This window comes from Balaenoptera borealis (assembly GCF_965194805.1).
Source record: "Balaenoptera borealis genome assembly, chromosome: 19".
Lineage (NCBI taxonomy): Eukaryota > Metazoa > Chordata > Mammalia > Artiodactyla > Balaenopteridae > Balaenoptera > Balaenoptera borealis.
Window position 1 is genome coordinate 13,327,526 of NC_138878.1, and position 24,899 is coordinate 13,352,424.

Below are 24,899 nucleotides of genomic sequence, written 5' to 3' on the forward strand. Positions count from 1 at the left end.
TTCTTTAATTAGATGAGGAACGCTCTATAATTCCTTGCGTTGTCTAACTGCCTGGGCGGTCAGGCTAGAGCTAAATATAATGCTCAATTTCAGGGCAAAAAATTCATCACAGCTTCTGAGTCTATCTGTCTCCCTTTCCAACTGCCTTCCGACTTCTTTATCCTGAATATCATCCTTCATTTCTTTCACCCTAAATTTATTTTTTTTCTTTACACTACCTACAATTGCTTTTTGAAAGAGGCACAAAACAAATTATAAGCAAGTACTTCCTAGGAAGACAGGAAGTACTCACCAAGTGTTTGAACTCGGCAAACTTTTTCCTGGCACCAAACTCTAGGAGAAAATTATTTGTGCATCCTTATGTGTCCAAGGAATGTTGCGCACCGTAATGGAAAATATCTTTAACTGTAATTGTATTAATGAGGCATGATTATTCTCCATATGACCCTGCTTTATGCCTGAGGCTGATGGGCCTTGAAGGCAGGCATTAAATCTTGGGAGAGACCCGAATCTCCTGGTCATCATCTAACTAGGCTCTTTCTTGATTACCACAAAAGACAACTCATATGGCTACACAGCTTGACTCGAGATGTGGAAACAAAAAAGAGTCAGGTGTTGGAGCTAGGAAACAACTCTGAAGGTTAGAGAACAAGGATATTAATAAAATTGTTTACCCAGGAGCCTTCCACCTGTACTAAGCTCCAGATTTAGCACATGGGGATTGAGTGAATGTATCAGTAGAGAGAGCTGCATGCTTGTAAATAACAGCCCCTGAGTTGGGAGGGGAATGGCCATTTTTAGGTGAGCCCACATGGCAGATGCATATGCCTTTTTCTTTTTAAATAAATTTATTATTTATTTATTTTTGGCTGTGTTGGGTCTTCGTTGCTGCGTGCAGGCTTCCTCTAGTTGCAGCGAGTGGGGGCTACTCTTCATTGCCGTGCGCAGGCTTCTCATTGCGATGGCTTCTCTTGTTGCAGAGCACAGGATCTAGGCGCGCGGGCTTCAGCAGTTATGGCACACGGGCTCAGTAGTTGTGGGTCGCAGGCTCTAGAACACAGGCTCCGTAGTTGTGGTGCACGGGCTTTGTTGCTCCGCAGCATGTGGGATCTTCTCGGACCAGGGCTCGAACCCGTGTCCCCTGCCTTGGCAGGCAGATTCTTTACCACTGCGCCACCAGGGAAGTCCGCATATGCCATTTTGATGGTGCCTGCACGGACAGTGATTCGGTTTCTGAGCAGATTAATGTTTGAGGCTCCTGAAGGACAGGCTGATGGGCTCAAACTTCGACATTTCCTAGCACTCCTAAGACAGTTGCAACTTGCTAAAGCCATCCTCAGCTTCAAGCAATACTTCTAGACACAGAAAGTAAGCAGCCCCCTCTGTCCATTCTGCTAAAACTCTTGATGCCACACTGAACTGGAGGGTTTTGTCAAGCTCAGGCTTGATATATGGGGTCACTTCCTTAGCTCCTAATTGAGTGGTAGGTCGCTCAGGCACACCCCGGTGTTATGGACTAGGTGACGTTTTTTCCAGGAACTTCACAACTTTAGTGAAGATGCCCCTCAAAAAGCTAGAGATGCTTGCAAAGTGCCTTGGGGCTGGGTGGTGGCACAAACCCAGGAATCAGTAACGTGAGGGGATGTCACCAAAGGATGCAATAAAAGACTGACCTTGGAGCACTGAGGACATGTGAGCCAAGTAAAGAATTACTCAGGGGACTAAGACTCTATATGACTGTAGAGTGGGTCCCATCCTTTAGCCAATACCTTAGTCTTTACACCTCAATTTTCTCATTAGCTGAATGGAGATAGTGACCCATCAGCCTGGAAGGGGAACTATTTAAAAAAAAAAAAATCTGCCGATATGCTCAATACAAAAGGAGGAGGAGGAGGAAGAGGAAGGAGGGAGGGAAAGAAAAAGACAGTTGTTTAGTGATTTTCCAATGTTGATGATGACTTTGCTGTATTTCAGAACTTTTGGCTATTTCCACCCAAAGCAACACAAGGCATGTGGGTGTTGGTTTTCTGTAAATGTTGGCCTACATTTTATATGAGACTATGGGCATATGTTTGTGGGTCACCTGTCTTAGTGCCCCTCAAGGCCACAGGGAGCCAGTGAACAAGCAGTAGGCTGGTAGGCTTGCTGCTGGAGGAGAAAGGAGTTAGAATCCCTTGTTTCGCTGGGTGAGGCTTTTAGGGAAGCATGATCCAAGGGGCCTGAAGACAAAACCAGGGAGTTCCCCTGGCATTCTCCTCCTCACCTGCAGGGACCCAGCAGATTGAGTAAACGGAGGCTCACTGAGGGAGAGAAATTTAGAGAAGCTATGCATAGATAATGACTGTCATCAATAGCTACTGTTTGGAGTGATGCTGTGTGTCAGGTACTGTGCTAAGTATTGTTTACATTCATTTCCTCATCTAATCATCATAACACCTCAATGAGGCAGGCTCATTACTGTACCCATTTTACAGATGAGGCAGCTCAGACTCAGAAAAGGTTGAATACTTTCCCCAAAGCAATGCAGCCAGTAAGTGAAAGGAAGAGCGTTTTTCATCCAGGGCTTTCTGACTCCAAGGCCCATGCTTTGTGTGCCTCTAAGCTACTTGCGCTGAGATGGGATAAGGGAAAGGTTCTGGCTGAATGAACAGCTGGGCCGTGTAGGTGGGGCATCCTCTGAGCCTCTTACCCTCTCCCTCTCTGTCTCCTAGGAAATGAACATCCAACAGCTCACCAGCTACAGAAAGAGCGTCATGTCCTTGGCCGAGGCGGGGAAGCTCTACCGCAAGGACCTGGAGATTGTCCTCTGCAGTGAGCCCCCCATGTAAAAGGGGGGATGGGGGCTGCTTCTCCACCTCCCCCCAAACCTGCCCCTGCTGCCCTGCCACTTCCACCCAGACCCGGAGATCCTGAGCATCCCTCCCGCTGCCCCTGCCATCTGCACACACACCAGCCTGCAGAGCAGGAAAGAAGAGATGGAGAAGGGGCTGCTGACGGGCTCCCTGGAGCCCCCTCCAACCCAACCCTGGCTGACCAGTCACAGCGCTCTGCATGCAGAGGGGCACCAACCGCATAGAAGGTGGGCGGGGGCACAGGTGGGGAGTCCCTCGTTCTCTTCGCTGTGATGCATGAGCTCATTCGCTGTATGATTTAGGCTTCTATGTCCAACAGAGTGGACCCTCCCCTCTGCCTCTCTCCCATGCCACCAGCCACCCCGAACCCCCAGGTTCCATGCCCCGCCTCGCTAGTGGTGTAGCTGTCTTCTCAGAGCTCCTTGTTCGTGGCGGGCACCGGCCCTGTCCTTGACTCAGCGTGCTCCCTTTCCCTTTGGGTTTCTTGTTTACCAAAGAAGAGTTTACAGACAATAAAAAGGAAATGTTCTCCTGTGGAAGCTCTCCCAGTTCTGGCTGAGTGGTCAACTTTCTCTCTGCCGCTAGTTCCTGACAAAGAGAGAGCCTGTTCTCGACTGAGTGGGGAGATTGGGGGGACCACCCAACTGGGGCATAACCACTAGAAGCAAGGGTGTGGGACCCCAGGACGCTGTACTTTCCCTTGCCACTCACTGCCTTCTCTCCATCAGCCTGTCACTTCTCTACTCCACGTTTGTTTCCACATTTCTGAAATCATAACAGCAGTTATCAGTTCATTGAAAGTTTACTAAATGTCAGGTATTATGCAAAACAGTTTGCCTGCGGTATCTCTCTTAGTCCCTTGAGAGGGGTGCTGTGATTATCTCCAGCGTACAGATGAGGAAACTCAAGATTAAAGAGGTCAAGTAACGAGCCCCATGTCTTAGGGCCAGTTGGCGGCGCAAAGCCAGGGTATGAATCCCGAGGATTGGATCCACATTTTTTTTTTTTTAATTGGCCGCACCGCACGGCTTGCAGGACCTTAGTTCCTTGACTGGGGATTGAACCCGAGCCCCCTGCAGTGGAAGCGCGGAGTTCTAACCACTGGACCGCCAGGGAATTCCCTGGATCCACATTCTTTACAGTAGGGCTACCAATGGCCTGTGGCAACAGTGGGACTAGGTGATCTCCACCCAGCAGGGGGACCTCCACCCAGGAGTTCCAGGCACCACGAACTTAACTTCTCCCCCCTCGAAATGCAATTTGCCCCACAGCAACATATCAGATGCCCCTTGGTATAGGGCCAGCATGGCCTTTGGGTGCACAGAACTCTTTGGGATCCTAGAACAGAGAGATACCTGATTTTTTTTAATGCTATCAGATACTGACTGTTTTGACATTACCTCATTTAACGTCCCAACAATCCTTGCGATGGATATGATTCTCAGATGAAGAAACTAAAGCTCAAAGACGTTAAGTCACTTTGGAAGTGTCCAGTCGATAACCAGGAACTCACCTGGAGCAATAGAGCCCCGTGGGTCGAACATACGCCGCCTTTCTTTCCCAGCCACGCCCCTTTCTGAGAGAGCCTGTCCTGTTCACCCCATTGGATGATGCAGCCAGCGAGCCACCTGACCTCGGTCTGCCTGCCCACAGCTGACGGCGCCGGGAGTGGACATCTGGTCCAGGCGGGGCCCCTAAGAGTCTCCTGGAATCTGAGGTTGAGAGCCAGGGCTGTCAGGCAGAATGTGTGGCACTGAAGCTGGGTGGTGATACAGCTTTGGGGGCGAGAGGTGGCACGACGGCGATCCAAAACCAAGCCCGAAGTGATGCTGAGAAGAGTAGGAACCAAGAGCCTGGGAGAGTCAGAGAGCAGTGGAGAGAAGATGCAGAGAAAAACAGGAAAGAAGGAAGGGAGGAAGGGCAGAGATTGAGAGAGAGAGAAAGAGACAGAAACAGTGAGGGGAAGGGGAACCATCCAACAGCTCCCATGAGGCCCTGTTGCACGGCCTAATACCGATTTCCCTGCCACCCCTATGTATCCTACCAGGGGATCTCCTGTCCACTAAGCGCAGCCCCCCACCCTATCATCCCTAGTTGTCCTCGGCCAGCATCCCCCAGGATGAGGCGCTGCAGCCCAGTCTACAGCTTCACACCTGCCCTCCCGACACACACCGCTCTGCCTGGGCTTCCCCTCAAAGCCCCCGAGACAAGATGGGGTGGAGCGGTTGCCACAGCCTGGGATCCATGCAGGGGCAGAGCTGGGTCCTTTCCTACCTGGTTGCAACTCCGGGACCCAGATTTGCTGGAAAGGGAAAGGGCCTGGGAGCCCTTTCTCCCAGGCACAATCTCTATTTAGCAGAAGGGGAAACTCATGCCGTCAGGGACACTTGGTCTTTCATAAGCCCGTTTAGTTCACTGTGAATGCAGGTATCTGTCTATTGAGACAAAGGGAGAGGGGAGAGTGATGCCAAGGCCATCACAGTGCTGTGCCGTCCTCAGGGCTGTGCTGACTCTCTCCTGTGTTAGGAGCCCACGCCAGGGGAACAGGGGCGTGGGGTGGCATCTGGGATTCATTTCACCCTCTTCTTTCTCTCTTGTGGGCACTAGACTTTGTTGCTGCCTGACTCACAGGTGCGTTAGGAGCTGGTGAACTCTAAACACAGCCCTTCAGCGGAAGATCCTAGCCCAGCTCCATGCCCTTGAGTGGAATTTCCCATTCCACATAGAGCCTTGGGACCTGAGACCGAAGTCCAGAATAGAGCAGTCCCATGCAGACGCAGAGATTTCAACCTTAAAGGCAACTGTCTCCCGGGTACATTCTCCATTCACAAAATTCCCTTTGGAAAGATTACCGAAAGTCAGGCACAAACCCATCTAACTCTGTATTTTGGAGGGGGACACCTGCCTTCTACCCTAGCCTCCCAGGACCACCCCAGGAATGGCCCCGCCCCTGTGAGGTCCAGCACCTTTCTCTTGTCTTGAGTTTCTCCAGGCAACTCTATCAACAGCCCCACCTTCTAACACAAAGGTCAGCAGAAACAGGCTATGAAGAAAAAGGAAAACGCCCAGGAACACCAAGTCCAGTTAGTAAGTCCCGAGAAAGAGGGCTACTTACTAGCCACTTCCTGTGAGGAAGTGTCACACAGCTAACTCGATTAGCTGGAATTAGTTGCATCTCAAGGCCGAGAGAACAGGCTGGTCAAATCCACAAGGTGCCAGGTCACTGGGAAGAACCCGAAATGGTTTGGACCACTGCAGTTCTTTCCCCAAGCAAAGTGTCAATAATATAATTTTCCTGACAACTACTTTCTACCACGGGTTGCGTGGGGAGACGGCAGGAAGACAAAGACATAGGGGATAGGCTCGGTGGCACTGAGAGGGCATGGCCCTGACCCTCGGGGAACACGTGATCCCACGAGGAGCCTCCCTTTGGTGTACTTGGTGCACCCTTGAACGTGTGGCCCACATGCCCCCTTTGGCAGCAGCAACAAAGGGACTGCCCCTTCCTCTGGGAATCCCTCCCTGGCTTCCCAATGTTTAGCTTGGGTGCCACTCCCATGGGCACCTTCGTTCGATAATAAGTATTTGTTGAGTACCTTCATGGAGCTTATACTCTAAGGTGAAAAAGACAATACGTAGATTAAAATGTTCATAAAGTTGTGATACATGCTCTAAAGTTCAACAAGGGAAAGAGATAGGAAGAGGGGAGGGAGGCGTTATTTTAGGTTCTCTGAATAGGTGAAATTCAAGAAGAGATGTGAATGAGGTGAGGAGGTGGACCTTGCTGCCATCTTGGGGAAGGGAGTCCAGATGGAGGAAACAGCCAGTGCAAAGGCCCTGAGGTGGGAGAGTTCCTGGCATGCTCAGAAATGTGGTCACTGGGGCCGGGCAGAATGAGGGAAGGGGGTGAACAGTTGATGGGGCTGGGGAAACAGGTGAGGCCAGGTGGAGGCCACAACAAAAAGGACTTCGGATCTTACTGTGTCAAAGGAAGCCACTGAGAGGGGAGATCATCAGAGAAGTGACATGATTTATTTTCAAGGTCACTCTGGCTCCTGTGTCAACACTAAACTATAGGAGGCAAGGGAGAAAGCAGAGGCGCCAGTTAGGAGGCTGACGCACCAGGGCCACTGAGAAACGCTGATGACTTGGACCAAGGAAGTGGTGGGGGGTGACAGCAAATAGCAGATTCTGGACCTGTTTCTAAGATTGAATCAAAAGGGCTTGCTAAGGACTGGATACGTGACATGAGAGAAAAACAGGAGTCCAGAAATGACTCCGAGGCTGCTAGCTGGAGCAACTGGGTGCATGGTGGGTGCCAGTAACCGAGACGGGAGAGGAGCAGATTTGGGGATGGGTGGTGGGGGGGTAACTGGGACTTGGGACATGCTGCCTGGCATTTGGTGTCTCTCAGGACACCAACGGAAAACAGACTGCACATTGACATTGTGGACCTTCAACAAACATCCATGAGACAGACAAATGCTAGGTGCTGGGGACACAGCAGTGAATAGGATATTCCCTGGTTGCCGAGAGCTTAAAGGCTCCTGGGCCTGAGAGATGAGGAAACTAGCAACTCCGCATGGTAAGTGGTAGGTCAGAAAAAAGCACAGGAAGAGGTCCCTAGATTGGGGGTGGGGGTGAATTCCTTGGTGAGAATGCCTGGCAGTTAAAACATTAGCGTCCACAGTGGCACCAGAGCCAGAGGAAGCCAGGCCCAACTGGGGGGACTGCAAGTCCCTTGAGAGCTGAAGCTCAGAGGGGAGAAGCTCAGAAGGTAAAGCTCAAGGACCAGACAGGACCAGCTTGTGCAGGGCTGGACACCACTCTCTTTTCCCAGGCTGCTTTGCAACTCCTTTCTTCTCCTTCTGGTCCTGGCTCAACCGTCACCTCCTCAGTGAGGCCCACCCTGATTAAACTGCAACCCACTCACCCCCACCCCATGCCCCATAACCCCTCCCCACCAGGAATATTTTTCCCCATAGCACATGACCACGTGCCCTGATGTGTGTTCAGGTGCTCCCCCAGCTAGAAGGTAAGCCCTCCAGGGCGGTGCTCACACTCTACTGTCCTGCCCACACCTGCTCAACCCACACACCTGGCGGCACCGTTCCTTCCAGCCTCCTCCTCACCTGGCACCCCTCAGCTCCCCAGAATAGTGGCCCCAAAGATGTCTGAGCCCTAAATCCTCGGATGTAGCGAATACGTTATTTTACGTGGCAAAGGGGAATTGGGACTGTAGAAGGAATTAAGGTTGCTAATCAGCTGACTTTAAGAAGATTATCTCGGATTATCCAGGTGGGCCCAAAGTAATCACAAAGGTCCTTGGATGTGAAAGAGGCAGGCAGAACCCAGAGTCAGAATGATGCAGTAAGCGGGAAGCATTTAGAAACGAGGAAAGGCGGGAAAACATTCTCCCTTAGAGCCTGCAGAAGCCCCGCAGGCCTGCCGACACCTCAATTTTAACCCATTTTGGACTTCTGACCTCCAGAACTGTAAGGTAATAAATTTGTATTGTTCTAAGCCACCAAGTTTGTGGTAAGTGGCTACAGCAGCCAACAGGAAGTGAATACAAAACATAAAACATAGGTCCACCTACTCGATATTTGTGTTCCTGTCACATGATGAAATATGGGTAAGAATGTATCTTCCTGCGAGTGTTTCTGTGAGGGTCCAGAGGATGCCAGTCGCACACACGCTTCGCACGGTGCCCGGCACAGAGTCTCACTAACTGGCAGCCGTGGATGATGTCTGCTGTGGCCGTAGCGCAGGAGGCTTCCTCTGCTTTCTGCTCTGTGTTCTGTGGCTGCCCCAGGACTCACGGGGACCCAGCTGGTTCCAAATTTGGGAAGTCTCACCTTTTAGAGAAGGTGCCCACCTGGTGTACCGCATCCTCCTTCGGGGATGGGAGTCCTCCAAACCTGGCGGACACCCCAAGGGACAGTTCTGTCTGCCATGGCCCAGGAGCTGACCTCACACACCAGGCCCATGAGGGGGGTCCTGGAAACCACCCAGATGCCTGGCTCAGGGTGCTCGGTCCTCCTCACGCCTGTCATTTGTTTCCACTCAGGGATCATAGTCAACCGGGAGAACTTGGCCAGACCGCCCCTTTGTTGGTCTCAAGTTCCCCATCTGTAGAATGGGAAGCTTGGAGTGAATGGTGTGCAAGCCTCCTTCAAAATCTTACCCCCTGACAGCTCACTGAAGAGCGTTTATAAATGACAAACAAACACATCGAAGATGACTGACATCATCGGCCATTAGGGAAATGCCACTGTGAGATCCCACTGCACACCAGTGTAAACTGAGTATCATTTTTAAATGTCTTATCCCCGCTTACAAAAGCAGAATCTACTAAATTGTTGTGGATGACAGGGAGCTGAAGAAGAAAAAAGGCTTCCTCATAGAGCCAGTAAGTTGAGTGTTAAAACAACATTACCAACAGTTTAAAAAAATAACCATAATGAAATTCCCACATCCCTCCATGCAGTGCTCTGTAATTCATTCTTGTTCCACTGGATCTTGGATTAGCAGTCTGCTTTCATGAAGCCATCTGCTTCTGGACCAAAAAGAGTCCTGGAAATCCTGACTCGACCCACATTTATAGTCTGAGAGCTGCTTAACTGACATCAGCTCAGAAGCCTGCACCCAAGAGTCTATTCTTTATATAAAGTATGAACGGTTTGAAGCACCTGGTACAGTCTTTTATCACAAGGTTCTAAGACTGTCCTTTTTAATTGACGACACATGCTGCACCCTGCAGCTTAGAGCAGAGCCTTCAGGCAAACACCAGACTAAACGAAAACATCTCTAAGATGACACAGACTTCATGGCTGTGGTTAATTGATTACTCTAACCAATAAGATCAAAATGGAGGAGAGTAAACTTCTCTCTCAGGCTATAGTACAGAATGATTTCATGAGACTTTAGATGAGCCTTTGCCCTGAGGGTAAAAATATATGGGCAGTGAGGCACTGACAAATCACGAGGAGCTTCCATAAACCACACGATTTCTAAAATACTTACGTTAACATTTCATCTATATAAGCATAACCTCAGGAAGGCCAAAAACGTTCTCTGATCTGACAAGTCTTCTTGTGCAAATCCTACAAGAGTAACACATCAAACAAACCTAACTCTTTCTGGCACTCTCTTTTGATAAGATGCAAAAACAAATCTTTGTGATTTTCCAGGGCTCCTCTGAGAAATCTCAAAGAACATAGTAGGTGTAAAAGATATCTTGAAAATTTTCTCTTTTTTTCTATATTTATTAAATTATTTGAAAAGGGAGAATCTAAAGAGTTACCAGAAGGGATATAGACACTTGATTAATATATGATCATGGGTGCCTGAGGAACAATCCTTGGTTACCCACTTAATTAACAACATTTAAAAGTAAACAGGGCTTCCCTGGTGGCGCAGTGGTTGAGAATCTGCCTGCCAATGCAGGGGACACGGGTTCGAGCCCTGGTCTGGGAAGATCCCACATGCCGCGGAGCAACTAGGCCCGTGAGCCACAACTACTGAGCCTGCGCGTCTGGAGCTTGTGCTCCGCAACAAGAGAGGCCGCGACAGTGAGAGGCCTGCGCACCGCGATGAAGAGTGGCCCCCGCTTGCCGCAACTAGAGAAAGCCCTTGCACAGAAAGAAGACCCAACACAGCCATAAATAAATAAATAAATAAATAAATATTAAAAAAAAAAAAAAAAAAGTAAACAGACCCAAGAGTATTGAAGGCATATGTCCACATAAAAATTTGCACACAAATGTTCACAGCACCGTTATTCATAATAGCCAAGAAGTGGAAACAAACCAAATGCCCATCAACTGATGAATGGATAAATAAAATGTGGTGTATCCATACACTGGAATATTAATCACTCATAAAACGGAATGAAGTACTGATACATGCTACAACATGGATGAACCTCAAAAACATTATACTAAGAAGTTTCACAAAAAAGGCCCCATATTGTATAATTCTATTCATATGCAATGTCCAGAACAGACAAATCCATTGAGACCAAGATCGCACATGCCTCGCGGCCAAATAACCAAAACATAAAACAGGAGCAATATTGCAACAAATTCTATAAAGACTTTTTAAGAAATGGTCCACATCAAAAAAAATCTTTAAAAAAAAAAAAAAAGAAAATGTTCTGGAATTAGGCAGAATTAGATAGTGGTGATAGTGGTGACGGTCACACAACCTAATAATATACTAAAAACCACTGACCTATACTCTCTACAAAGGTGAATAATATCTTAATTTTCTTTTAAAATGCCTATGCAGGCATTGATTGTGAAAAAATTAAGTAAAATAAACAGAATTATACACATAGCTTGTTCATAAGTGAGGAGTTTCTATTTTTTGTGTTGTAAAATGGTCTATTCAAGGACACAACAAATTCAACGTAAAGCACCAAAAAGTTTTCTGGTGGCATACAGAATCTCTGCTATCGAGAATAACCTTCTGTATTGTAGGCAATGGTATTAATCAGTAAACCAAGGAGGCAAGCCCACCCAACCTGAGCAAACTTTGCTAAAATAAAATATATTTCACCGTTTCTTTCCAGACAAAGGTATTATAAAGTAATACAAATAAAATTCACTTTCACTTTCCAAACCTTGTCCTTCACGGTGCCCTTTCACTTTCTGGAACAGACTGATGCTTTACTGTAGGACAGAGAGTCTGCAGGGTCAAAACTATTTTCATAATAATGATAAAATGTTATTTATGTTAACATACAATGTGTTCATCATTGCTACTTTCAAATGACTCAATAAATAAGTAATTTTTTTAATGTCTCCATTTTGATTTCAAATGCGGTAAGTGTCGATAGTTTTAACCCACATAAACAAAAGCTCTTTGGGTAATCTCAAATGAGTTTTAAGAATGTAGAGGGGGGCTTCCCTGGTGGCGCAGTGGTTGAGAATCTGCCTGCCAATGCAGAGGACACGGGTTCGAGTCCTGGTCTGGGAAGATCCCACATGCCGCGGAGCAACTGGGCCCGTGAGCCACAATTGCTGAGCCTGCGCGTCTGGAGCTTGTGCTCCGCAACAAGAGAGGCCGCGATGGTGAGAGGCCCGCGCATCGCGATGAAGCGTGGCCCCCGCTTGCCACAACTAGAGAAAGCCCTTGCACAGAAACGAAGACCCAACATAGCCATAAAAAAAAAAAAAAAAAAAAAAAAAAGAATGTAGAGGGGAGGACTTCTCTGGTGGCACAGTGGTTAGGAGTCCGCCTGCCAGTGCAGGGGACACGGGTTCGGGCCCTGGTCCGGGGGGATCCCACATGTCGCGGAGTAGCTGGGCCCGTGCGCCACAACTACTAAGCCTGCACTCTAGAGCTCGCGAGCCACAACTACTGAAGCCCACGTGCTACAACTACTGAAGCCCACGAGCCTAGAGCCCGTGCTCTGCAACGGGAGAGGCCACCGCAGTGAGAGGCCCGCACACCGTGGCGAGGAGCAGCCCCCACTCACCGCAGCTAGAGAGGGCCCGCACGCAGCAACGAAGACCCAACTCAGCCAAAAATAAATAAATAAATAAACAAATAAATTTTTAAAAAAAAGAATGTAGAGGGGAAAACCACATCTTAAAACAGTGTTGAGTGCGAAAGGAAACAGATTAAGAAATGGCGTAACAATACCACCTATGTGAATTAAAAGTACTTACAAGACAGCAACGATGCTTTGTTAGAGCATTAAGACAACCAAAAGACATCCACTGAGTGTTCCAGAATGGTGGCCTACAGTGGGAGAGGGAGGCATGGGAGTGGGAAAGCTCATTCAGAGGGCCTGAAACAAGGCAGGGATCTTGCACAGACCATTGATAATAAACTGCCACAAATGGAGAAGGGTGCTGAAATTCACCCTAGGCTCCGGAGGTTCCCATGTCCCCTCCCACAGGAAGCTGCAGCTGCCCAGGACAGAGGTGACGCCACACAGAGACCCTGTCCTGGCTCCTAGCTTCATCATCTTCCCGGAGATGCCTCATCCTGGAGGATTTTCTCCAGCACATCCACACATGGTGAGGAGCAAGGGAGAGTTGGCCTTGGAGGGAGCAGCCCCGAGGAGAGGGAAGGCAGGTAGGGCTGGGTAGATACCAGAGAGGCAATGCAAGCATATTTATCATGTACAGACCACCTACATGGACCAAAGGGGTTGTTCAGTTGCAGGGATAAGGGTGGGAGTGCTGGCCGGGTGGGAAGCCTGTACCTAACATGGAAAGAGGCAGAAAGTGACAAAAGTGGCTGGAGGGACCGACCACGCTGTCTGTCATCCTGTTAAGTGGACTGAAGTTTTTAAAAGGTGCATGAGTTAGAGCACCACAGTGCCTGTGGTGAGGGGTGGCGGAGGAAAAAGGAACCCAGGAGAGACACACAGAATCCAGACTGGAGGGCCAGAAGCTGAGAGAAGAAAGTTCTTCAAAAGGTGCAGAGCGGGGCTTCCCTGGTGGCGCAGTGGTTGAAAATCTGCCTGCCAATGCAGGGGACACGGGTTCGAGCCCTGGTCTGGGAAGATCCCACATGCCATGGAGCAACTGGGCCCGTGAGCCACAATTACTGAGCCTGCGCGTCTGGAGCCTGTGCTCCGCAACAAGAGAGGCCGCGATGGTGAGAGGCTCGCGCACCACGATGAAGAGTGGTCCCCACTTGCCGCAACTAGAGAAAGCCCTCGCACAGAAACGATGACCCAACACAGCCATAAATAAATAAATAAATAAATAAAAGAACGTGAATTTCTAAAAAAAAAGGTGCAGAGCGATCCCCGGGGTTAGCACCACCAGCTCAAATCCCACGGATGTGTCCCAAAGGGCACATGCTCCATCACGTCAAACCAACCATGGAAATATCAGTGATCAACGCCGAATGACCTGCTGGTTTCCGCTTAACCAGTGCCCTGACCGACGACGGGGACCTGGCTGCTTGTCAAAGAAATAGATTTCACTGTCATTCAGCTTGGTTATGAAGTTTGTCATTGTTAGACGACTATCGTTTGGAGCATTAACCACAGGCTATGAGCTACACTCACACCGGGGTTTATATAATGAAGAACCACAACAGACCTGCCGGGATAAGGCTCTCAGTTGAGGAGACGGCAAATACTTCCAGCAGGCAAATAATCACAGGGGTGTTCTTGCCTTTTTGAGTCCCATACAAAATGCCTAATCTCTCATCCTATTCATCCCGTTGATTTTAAGGCGGCCCCTCTCCCTGTCCCTCTGTGCCCACCCTCCACTCTCTCTCCGCAACCCCAGGCCCTCTGCACAACTCTTTCTCCAGTGACCTGTCCCCTCTTCTTCCCTCACTGCCCTCAGTAATATTCCAGGGACACACTGCGGTCTGTAACTGCCCCTCTTCAGGACCAACCAGGTAAATGATCTGTAGGGCTCAGTGCTAAAAAGAAAATGCGGGGCCTCCTTCTTCAAAAAAGTATGAAGAATTTCAAGGCAAGGACAGCAGAGCATTACACCAAGCGTGGGGCCCTGTGTGGCCGCTCAGGTTGCACACTCCAAAAGCCAGCCCCGTGCCCCCGGGATGCGGAGACATAAACGAGCTCATCGACCACCAGCCTGGGGCAGAACAGGACAGATGCCCACCTGCGCAGCCCAGTCTGTGACCCATCAGCTTGTCATGAGCAGGGGATGGGCTCTCATCACTAACTGCCCCCAACGGGACCCAGAATCTCACCAACTCCCCGTAAAAGGGATCGCTAACACTTGTTAGAGCAGAAATTGCAAATGGAACTCAACGGTTAAAGAAAAGCAAGGATCCTGAATAGTAATTTAAAAAACCAAAGTGAAGCTGTGAAGACTCCTCTGTGAGCACAAAACTACGCTCTGAACCACAAAAGCCTGCATAGCTGGCCCCGGCTTTGGGGCAGGTATGGACAGGGCAGCACGCCCCCAAGGACATGTCAGCAAACAGAGAGATGACACTGAAGGGGCTCCGGCTGTCCCCAGAGCCGCAGCCTAGAGGAGGATGCCTCATCTCACCCCAAAGGTGGCCTTTCTAAGTCCTGAAGGAAGAAGGCTGCTGCTCAGGACTCCCCTTTCTTGGCCTCCGGTTTCATGAAAATCACTGAAGTCAGGAGGCACTCCTCTGAAGTAGGTTATTGCATCAAAGGCTAAGCAGCTGAAACCACAGCCGGGTTAACTGGCAAGGAGCTGAAGAGCCCCAGGCAAAAGTATAAAGGGGAAAAGAAATGGACCCAAAAAGGCAGGGAGGCCACAAGATCCGGAGACTTAACCACCTGCAGAGCATCCCTCAACTGAGAGACTGCAGTCGGTGGGTAAAAACCCCAACTTCCTGGTGCCATTTCCCATGGCTCACACCCCACCCCCTGCCCTGTGCCCCCACCCCAGCATCCAATGCACCCCAAGTCAGAAAGTAGTTGAATCCCAGGATGAGAAAATCAGAAGTCTGGTGAGTCCCATCACAACAATACGATCCCAGGACAAAATACTGCCCACAATGGTTCGAAAGAGGCAGCCTCCTTCCCATCCAAATGGAGAGAGGAGGCATCACTGTGCCACAGCAGAGAGACAAGGAAGGTGTGCAGCCCATGCTCTACCGAAAAAGCAAGAGGAGAGTCACATGGGCCTTCAGAAGGCCATCAGCAGCAAGTCATGGCTCTACAACACAAACAAATCGGGAAGAAAGGGAATGGTTTGAAAAAGATGCAGCCTTCCAACCCCAGATGAGATATGTGTCCAGCAGGCAAGTGTTGGAAGAGGAAGGGGAGCAGTGAAGCGGGCAAGTGTTCCCTGCATCTGGCCAATGCTCCCCTGGAAAATGAAGGCAAAACCACGCAGGCCTTAATGAAGGCCATAGGCCACGAGCCTGTGCTGGTGCACAGACAGCCGATCAGGAAGGAGAAAGAGCAGAAGCTGCTTGAGGAAGTGAAAATGAATAAGTAAAAAATCCAAGACCTGGAGAAAAAAATTAGAAAAACAAGAAAGGTCCTCTAAAATGTACATTTGCCTTCTTAAACAGGAAAGCCACAAACTCATGTTCTGGGTACAGGATGTTAAAAGAGCTCTTGCCACAGAGAAGGTGGGAATTGCCAACTTGAGACATGATTTAGGACAAACACTCCAAGAAAGAGAGAGACTCTTCAACAAGCCCTGTCTCTTTAAACAGCTCCAAGAAGTAAGCAGTCCACCAGAAACTTCCTGGAAGATGCCCTCAATGACCAGAGAGTTCTTCTGGCCCAACCACCAAAACAGGTGAAGTCTTGCTCCCAGGATCAATAATAGGCCAACCTGTGGGGCCTTTCTCTTCCTGCTGAAGGAGCCCGGCCCGGAATGGAAGCCCTGACGACCATTCCCAGGGGTCACCTGAGCCCTCCAGTGTGGTGCCTGCCTCCTGGCTGGTTCAGTGGAGTCCCACCAACAGATGCAAGAAACCCTTCTCTTCTAGAGAGATGGATGTCACAGGCCACGTGTCATTTCCACAATCTCCATGATCACACTGAGACAAAGATGCCCGCCCCACCGGGAAGACCTCCCGTGCCCCCTGCCTTAGACCTACTGAGAAAATACAAACTGGGCTCCCCTCCCCCACCTGCCCAGTAAGAACTTCCTTTTGCCCAAGAGGGTATACGCAGACAACAATCTGAGGTTTGGGTTTTAAACAACCATCTGACCACTGTAAAGGCCCCTGGCTAAACTGTCTCTTCCCACCACCAACAATGAGTCAGCCTACAAGCCCCTCCTCATCCCTCACTGGAGGAGCTCAGCCTGGACTTGGGTCCGGGCCTGCGGAGGAAGCCCCTACACCTTGTCCTGGGCTCCTCTGAGGTCTCTCCTGATCACATATCTGTGCTTTGCTGAAACCCTTCACTTCTGCAAATACGTGGAGAAGAGCCACTGTGTCACAGCATCAAAGGACAACCAACTTGATTCCCACAAACACAGCCAAGACAGGGCCAACTCAATCATCATCTCCCTCACTAATCCTCCCTGGCTCTTCCCAGTGAGAATTCGAAGACTGTGGCTCCACCTGTGGAGACTGGACATACTCCAGCGTCGGCTCTGCTGTCTACATAGCAAACGAGAGGCTTCCACACTCTGACAATTCATACCACAATCCTTGGTGCAGTGTGACCAGCTTGAAGAGGTGCTATTTGCAATTAACTGCAAGCCTGAGAGCCCCAGCTCCATGGCTACCACACTTACATGGAAAACCAGAATCTCTGAACCCACACATCAATGATGACCTGCAACATCGACTTGGTCTATATCATGCAGCCCTCAACATCCTAGCAGAATCGTTTAGAGACTCCCGTGATAACGGCCACATTCGCTCTGCAGAGAACCACCACCATGCTTTAAAGTAGCCAGCAATGTTGCCAGGGTGCACACACCTTACCCAACTCCAAATGCCTCTGCGTACATTACATGTATCGTGGCACAGCCGTGGTGTCACAAGGCACTAGATGGAATCTTCATCACCGAGCTCACAGGGCCAGCTGGGCAGATGACCGTCCAGGTCCACAAAATGGGAAGGGGGACTCAAATGGCCACACTCAACGCTACGGACACGTACCTCCCACAGCCCAACTTCACACTGATGCTGATGCCTGGGGTCTTTGCCAAGGTCCCCAAATCCCACAGAGCACAGGGGCGACTCAAGGCAAAAACCAGCACTCGGTTCCCTCACCCAGAGGTGCTCCTTGTTGCACCCACAGCATTTCCAAAGCTTGCTTCCGCTGCCTGGTACCAGGTGTCACAGTCCCAACAACGAGGGAATCTCAGGCTGGTAGACCCACAACTGAAGGACTGCCCGAAGCAGGCCACGTGAGCATTCAGACAAAAAGCTTCCAAAGTCTGGAGGAACATTCCTCACTCCTGAGCAGCAACACATCCTGGAGTCGTCTGGAATTCCTGGGGAGCTGTCAGAGTAGGTATACCAGGAACTAAGCAAGAAAAGGAGAGGCGAGCCTGATTCGGCTATGGAGGATGATGAGTCATCATTAAAAAAAAAAAAAAAAAGACCCAAAACCCTCATTGCATCCAGGATGCCCTGGTCTGAGGGCACAGCAAGTGCAGTGCTTTTACACCACCTCCTAAATAGTGGGGACCTCAAATGCTTCCAATTCTTCTGCCACATCCGTTCGCTGCTGGGCCTTCTCCTTAAAACCCTTCTCTGGTCTCTCCCCTGAATGAGCAACTACCACTGCTGAAGTTTGTGATTTAAAAAAACAAAAATGTATTCACCACACAAGAAGACTACCTCAAGACCTTGTTCGCCACAGAATTGTTTAATTTTAATAGCAGCTCAGGTGTCAATTAACAGTAAAGGGCTGAGTGACTTAGAGCACTGCGTGTAATGCTCTAAAAATCTTTGGGTTTGAGTGAAAAGAAACATAATAAAAACCGAGTTCCAGGGCTTCCCTGGTGGCGCAGTGGTTGAGAGTCTGCCTGCTAATGCAGGGGACACGGGTTCGAGCCCTGGTCTGGGAAGATCCCACATGCCACGGAGCAACTGGGCCCGTGAGCCACAACTACTGAGCCTGCGCGTCTGGAGCCTGTGCTCCGCAACAAGAGAGGCCGCGATAGTGAGAGGCCTGCGCACCGCGATGAAGAGTGGCCCCCGCTTTCCGCAACTAGAGAAAGCCCTCACACAGAAACGAAGACGCAACACAGACAAAAATAAATAAATAAAACAAATTTAAAAAAAAAAAATTAAAAAAAAAAAAATGAATTTAAAAAAAACCGAGTTCCAGCTGATCCAGCTGCCCAACCAGCTTTAGGAACCAGTAATTCATATCTGAAAGGGCTGGGGTTTGAAAAGTCTGTGTCCGTCAACTTTGAAAAAACGTTTGCCATGGCTTCATGGGAGCCTCCAGACGGTGCACAGAAGTAGGCAGAGACCACCGAGGTTCAGAAAAGTAATCTTGCTAAACTCAACACAGCACCTAAAAGCCGCTTTCTGAGGGCTCACCCCACAAGGACCGCCGCAAAGCAGTAGTTCTCAACCAGAGACGGTTTTGTCCCCAACTTCCCTCCCCGAGGACATCTGGCAATGTCTGGAGACGTTTCTGATCGTCACATATCGGAGGGGATGCTCCTGGCATCTCATGGGGAGGGCTGGGGACGCTGCTAATCATCCTCCGATGCACAGGACAGCACACACCCACCCCAACCATGACAAAGAACGATCCAGCCCCAGGTGTCAGTACTGCTGAGGCTGAGAAGCGCCCGTCCTCCGTCCTAAAGTCACGCGAGCCCCCCTAGGCATCCACTCTCTTGAGTCCCTCTGAGCATCTCAGTCAGTAGGCCCTGTCCCTGGGGTGGGGGGGGGGGGGGCGGGGTTTATACACAGACACAAAGCTTCGCAGCTTTGAAGGGGTGGTGGAGGGGCGCCAGCAATGCCTGATGCCCACTCATGAACACTCTCCCACACCCCGCCCCGCAATGCCAGGCACCCAGGGATGCTGAGTTCAAGTACTCTTTTTAGAGAGTCTTCCAAATTTTTAAAAATCTTTCTAAGTAAAAGAAACCCTGCTCAAAAGAACCTTCAGCACTTATTACCTCATTTAAACTTCACAGCCATCCAGTCGGGTCGGGACTCAGGATCACCATGCGACAGAGGAGGAGACTGGGGTACACAACGAGGTTTAGGTAACTTTTCCAAGGTGACACAGCCCTTGAGTGGCAGAGCCGCAGGCCCGGGCCCTCCGGGTTCCGAGGCCACCGTGGAACTGCGCGGTGGGGTCCCAGCCGACGCGGGAGGGGGGCTTTCCTATCCCAGTCAGGCTTCCATCCGGCTCACACCTCCCCCACAGCCACCGCCCTTCCACGGCGCCAGGCCGACCCTCTAGCACCGCCCTCACGAGGGAGGGCGGCTCTCGGGGGCAGAGGCGGGGCTTGGGACGTGACCGGACACGCTGCGTGGGGCAGAGGCAGCTCCTCCCACGGGCCGCTGCGGCTGCGCAGAGAGGACCCTGCCCCGCCTCTCCCGCCGCGAGGGTCCCCGCAGGTGCCGGTCTGGCGGGCCCACTCCTATTCCTCCGCAACCACGCTCACCTGCGAACATGGCCAGCGGCACCTGTAGGAGCTACTGGTTCATGGAGCAAGTCAGCTCCAAGGCCCATCACCTGGGCAGTTAGGGTCCCCCAAACTTGCCCGTTCACAGCATCCACCAGGAGCCTCTCTGTGCCCCTCGGAGGCCAGCAGCCAGCCAATACCTAGAAATCAATGAGTAATGGCGAGTCCCTGAGGTTTCCTTATTTCTTCCTCCATTAAGCTGCTCCTCGGTTCCCTCAGTCTGTCTCTGCTTTTGTTTCACAGCAAGAAGCTGCTTGTGGACGAGGCTGGCTAGCGGTCCTGCAGGGACCAACCTCACTCTCCTCCTCTGGCTGGGACTGATGCCGGACTTGGACATTCATGACCCAGGGCTCGTCCCGTGTCTTCATTTCCTGGTGGTCACACTTTAGTCTGATCCACAGGTTCCTGTTTAAAACCACCCAGCAGAGCACCTTTGCATCCAGAGACCTGTCACAATCAAGAGACAGCATTCAGGCAAACTATATTCCGAGACACATTTTTTTCTTCTACTTTGCAAATACACATATTCAAATCTAAAATTTTTGTTTCAGAAAACAACAGCCAACCAGATTCAACAGATGTTACCCCTTTGCCGTATGAGCGCCAGACCAGTTTTTTAAATGAGTAAACATTACTCTAAAGCTAAGCTCCCCCACCGACCACTACCCTGCTGTTCCTTTCAGTCACCCACTCCCTCTCTGGGACAAGCACTATATAACCAGAGCATCCCTTCTCTGGATATTTCTTACTGGTATGGGACACTAGTGTAGCCAGAAATCAACATGTCATACCTGCCCGGTGGGTTCTGACAACTTACAGAAAAGGCAGCATACTGCCCACGTCTGGACCCTATTTAGGCTCATTCTAAAACAGTCCCAGCACCTTTTCTTGACTGGATGTCAGATCCCTGTAGCTGGGCAAGGGTGGCTTTTTCCATCCTAGGCTGGAAGGGATGAACCCCGCCATCTGATGGAGGAGAAACAGGCCCAGAGAGGGGAAGTGAATGTGTCAAGATCACAAAGTCAGCGGTGAGGTAGGGACTAGACCTGCGCTCTTGGCCTGGGCCAGGGTGCATTCATGAGCTGGTGACATCATCAGAACCTTCTTCCTCCTCATCCCACATAGAGCAGGCTGTGTGGATGGGGATCCTCCTTCCCCGCTGCACTCGGTCTGGAGGGGAGCCAGCCAGCTGCAGACGGCCATGCCGGGAGGCTCTGAGCTGCTGCAATTCCGCTTGTGGTCATCCTGCCACTGGGGTCAGCAATTCTGGTCAAGAGGAAGAGGCCTAGGGCACCAGAGCTAGGAATCTAGGTGAAGCCACAGCGCCCCCTGCGGCTAACTGCTAAGTAACCCAAACCTTAGGTCTACCTGTCAGATTTCTTGTGGTGCCCACCCAGGAAAGCTGAGGGCTGGGTTCAGAGCAAACCCCTCCTGGGGAGATTTTCCTTTTGCTCTGCATCACCCCTGGGGGAACCCTCAGGATCCCAGTTGATAAGAAAATCATGTCCACCTGTACAAGACCCTTTCTCTCTCTGACTGCATCCCTGAATGTGTCCACCCAGCATCATCTATTGATGGCTTTATGTGGGCCAGCCACTGGGTCCAGTACTTTGGGGATGGAAATGACATGACACTGTTCCACCCACCATGGAATTTCTTGAGTGAGGCAGACAACCAAGGAAACATAGTGAGACAAAGATTTGATGGAGTGCAGTGAGCTGGGGGAGTAGAAAGGAGGATAAAGTACCATGGAAATGGATCGGAGGGGCTCTAAAGGCAGACAAGGTGTTTGAGCTGAGCTTTGAGGAGGAAACACAGGAAGACAGATACGGAGAGAGGGGAAGGCATTTGTGGGGGATGGAACATACACAGCCAATACCCCTCCTCACTTGTCCCTTGTCCCAGCTGCTTCCTCTTCCTCCCGCCCCTCCTAATTCACCATGGGTCACAGTGGCTGTCCAGCTAGAGAAACCACCCGCCTCTCCTGGCTGCAGCTCCCCTCTCTGACAAGGTCCGTGTCTGATCCGATTCCTGTGACTCTCCCAGACCTCATACCTTGACCCTGCCAAGGAGCACTTGGTTTCCTGAATCCTGCACAAGCCTGTCCACAATCTGGACACTTGAGAATTCAATACGTGGGAAATATTTCTTATGCAGGGGATTCAGCGAAGTCGAAACCATCCTTTGTCTCTAAGAAAGAGAATTCATCCCAGGAAAGGAGAAAAGGGGCAAAGGTGTCATGCCGAGAGAAGTTTCTCTGCACATTCTCTGCAGGCCATTATGGCTGTTATACACCCTCGCTCATGGCAGAGTGGGTCCTGAAGGTGCAGGGAAACCCATTCACCCTGGACAGCAGCATTATCCTGATATTCCTATCTCCTTTGGAAGAAATCATCTTGAGCTAGAAATCTGTGCTGCCACCAGGGGGCAGCAGAAGACCAAAGCTTTACCTGAAAACAGCTAATTTGTTCAATTCTCTGCCCGGGAGGTAGAGCAGCCATTCCTAACCTTGGCTGCAAATCAGATTCACCTGGGGAGATTTAAACAACACTGACACCAGGTTCCCACCCCCAGAAATTCTGATTTAACTGGCCCGGGGGGCAAGCCAGCATCGCACTTTTTGGTCTCCCCACAAGAACTTTAATTTTTTTTAACAGGGAAAGAATAGACGAGGAGAAGCAGCAACCTCTCAGACCATTCTACATTTCAGCCAGGGTTGAGAACCACTGGGCTAGACAGACCATTGTAACTCAAAGCATGGTTCACAGACCACCAGCATCAACATCACCTGGGAGCTTGTTAGAAATGCAAAATCTCAGGACCCACCCCAAACCTATTGAATCAGAATCTGCATTTCATGATTTGTACAAATGCTTTATCCATTAAGGAAGATTGTTCTTGGTTTGTGATACTTTGAAAATATTTTCTCTAGTTGGTTTTACCTCTTTAACTTTGTTTTGCCATGCAAAGTATTTTTAAGATGTAGTGGAATTTATCAATTTTCTCTTATGGCTTCTCTTTAAAAAATTTTTTTCGGAGTGTGGTTGATTTACAATGTTGTGTTAGTTTCAGGTGTACGGTAAGGTGAATCAGTTATACATTAAAAAGGAAAAAAAAAAGAAAACCCAATTCAAAACGTAGAGTGTACCTCTGAGCCTCCTGGCATCATTATTCCACTGTGATCACTCATCCAGCTGGCAGGGTGGGGAAGGGGCCCATCCTGGATTCCAAGAGGTAAAAAATTCAGGACAAAACACTGTGACAGCTACCGCCGTCCCTCCAAGCTCTCAGTGCCCCTATTCTCTTTGGAAAATGAGGCAGCTCTTCACTCCGTGTCTTCTTACTCCCTCGAGCGCTGGAAGAAAATGAGAAGATGAGGGACACACATTTTATTTATGATACATATACCTCAAAAAATTAAGTCATTTCCATAGTGGCTTTCCAAATATCAGCATGGCTAAAAGGAGAGTGACCCTCTATTAGGAGTCAAAAAATAGGACAAGGGGTGTAGCAAATTATTTGTTTTCTAGTTCCTTCTTTTGTCTAGATGAAATTCTTACAAAGCCCCAAGGATGAAATTAACCTTAGCTGTTCCTTTGAAATTGACCCTGTCCCAGGAAATCTGGCATGTTCAGTCATGGAGTAAAAGCCATAAATAATACTTTTATGATTTAAGCCATAAGATTTCCACTTCCACAAGAAAGCAGAGAGCGAGAGCAAGAGGGAGGGGATATGGGGATATATGTATATGTATGGCTGATTCAGTTTGTTGTACAGCAGAAACTAACACACCATTGTAAAGCAATTATACTCCAATAAAGATGTTAAAAAAAAAATAATGGGGTTTAGCTGATTTTCACTGCTATGTTTATGCCGCTTTGTACCCACTTGATTCACTTACAGAGAGATATCAATAAATACTTTTTTAAGATTCTTACTAGTCAGAAAAAAAAAAAAAAAAGAATCTGCATTTCAACCAGATCTGCAGGGGATTTGTTTGCATATTAAAATTTGAGGAATGCTGGTCTTAGTAACCAGAAGGGCCCTTGGGGAGATCCCAGTCCTACACCAAATCTGGTTTACAGACGTAGAGGTTGAAGCCAGACGGAAGAGCCCATCTGCTCAAAGTCACTGGCGATGCGTTGGGTGGGACGGCACAGACCTCAGAACCCTGACTCCCAGTCCAGTACTCTTTCTCCCACAGCACCCAGAGCCGGGCCTGGGCACCAAATGGCCACAAACAGTGGCGCGAGTTTGGTGGGGTTTTGGAACTTCCCCGTAGCTCTCAGCACGCGGACTGTGGGCATCCCAGAGATGGCTAAGTTACCATCTCGGCTCGAGGCGCTTCCATCCTCATATGTAACTCAAAACACACACACGATATCAGCCAAGCATAACCTCTCACCTTGAGTCATGCTGTGGGACCATCTCTAAATGTAGGAAGAAAGAGAAGGGAAAAAGATCAGTGTGGATGGATGTGTAGCCAGGGAAGGTTTCCTGCAGGCTGGGCTTGTGAGAGGGGGTGGGGGGTGAGAGTTCAGTGGCTGGTGGAGGGAGGGGCAGCCTTTCAGGCCAAAAGACCAAGATGAATGAAGGGTATTAATAAGGCAGGAAGGGGATCAGTGTGACCAAGGCACCAGGTAAGGATTGGGCAGCAGTGAGAGATAAAGCTGGGTTGGGGGAGTGGCTCAGAACACAGACAAGGCCCTGAAAGCAGACAGAGGACTGCTGGGTAGAGCTGATTCAGTTCCTGGGCTGGAGGCCACAGTGAGCCATAGAAGGTATTGGAGCCAGGGTGGAGTCTGGTCCTTGGACAGGCCTTCTGGGGTGTACCGGACATGGTACCATGGAGGAAGGGGCTACAGGAACCCTCACCCTGGGAGCTCATTGAGGGTACGGCTAGAGGCTCGTTCATCTCAAGGTCACCAGCATTTGGTAGAGCCTTGGTCTTGGAAGGTCTCCTCCAGCTGACCATATTCATGGGAGGCCA

The 24,899-nt window shown here is 49.8% G+C and overlaps 1 protein-coding gene and 2 long non-coding RNA genes across 4 annotated transcripts in view; 2 read left to right on the top strand and 1 right to left on the bottom strand.

The window, feature by feature from the left end:
* CALB2 (calbindin 2) overlaps positions 1–3,400 on the top strand; it is a 28,571-nt gene extending 25,171 nt beyond the window's left edge. Inside the window, exon 11 of the mRNA XM_082369985.1 lies at positions 2,712–3,400. Within this exon, the coding sequence (XP_082226111.1) occupies positions 2,712–2,828 (117 nt within the window). The 3' untranslated portion in view covers positions 2,829–3,400. The remainder of the gene's footprint in view (positions 1–2,711) is intronic.
* Positions 1–23,873, top strand: part of LOC309617580 — a 548,498-nt gene extending 524,625 nt beyond the window's left edge. Inside the window, exon 2 of the long non-coding RNA XR_014238062.1 lies at positions 23,687–23,873. This is a non-coding gene — a long non-coding RNA (uncharacterized lncRNA). The remainder of the gene's footprint in view (positions 1–23,686) is intronic.
* LOC309617563 overlaps positions 1–24,899 on the bottom strand; it is a 60,596-nt gene that overhangs the window by 25,055 nt on the left and 10,642 nt on the right. The window contains exons 2-3 of one of the 2 annotated variants that reach the window (XR_014238042.1): positions 23,058–23,264; positions 19,394–20,356 (exon numbers count right to left, since the gene is read on the bottom strand). This is a non-coding gene — a long non-coding RNA (uncharacterized lncRNA). Of the gene's footprint in view, positions 1–19,313; positions 20,357–23,057; positions 23,265–24,899 lie in introns of those variants that run through there. The other variant, XR_014238043.1, reaches the window with a different exon arrangement.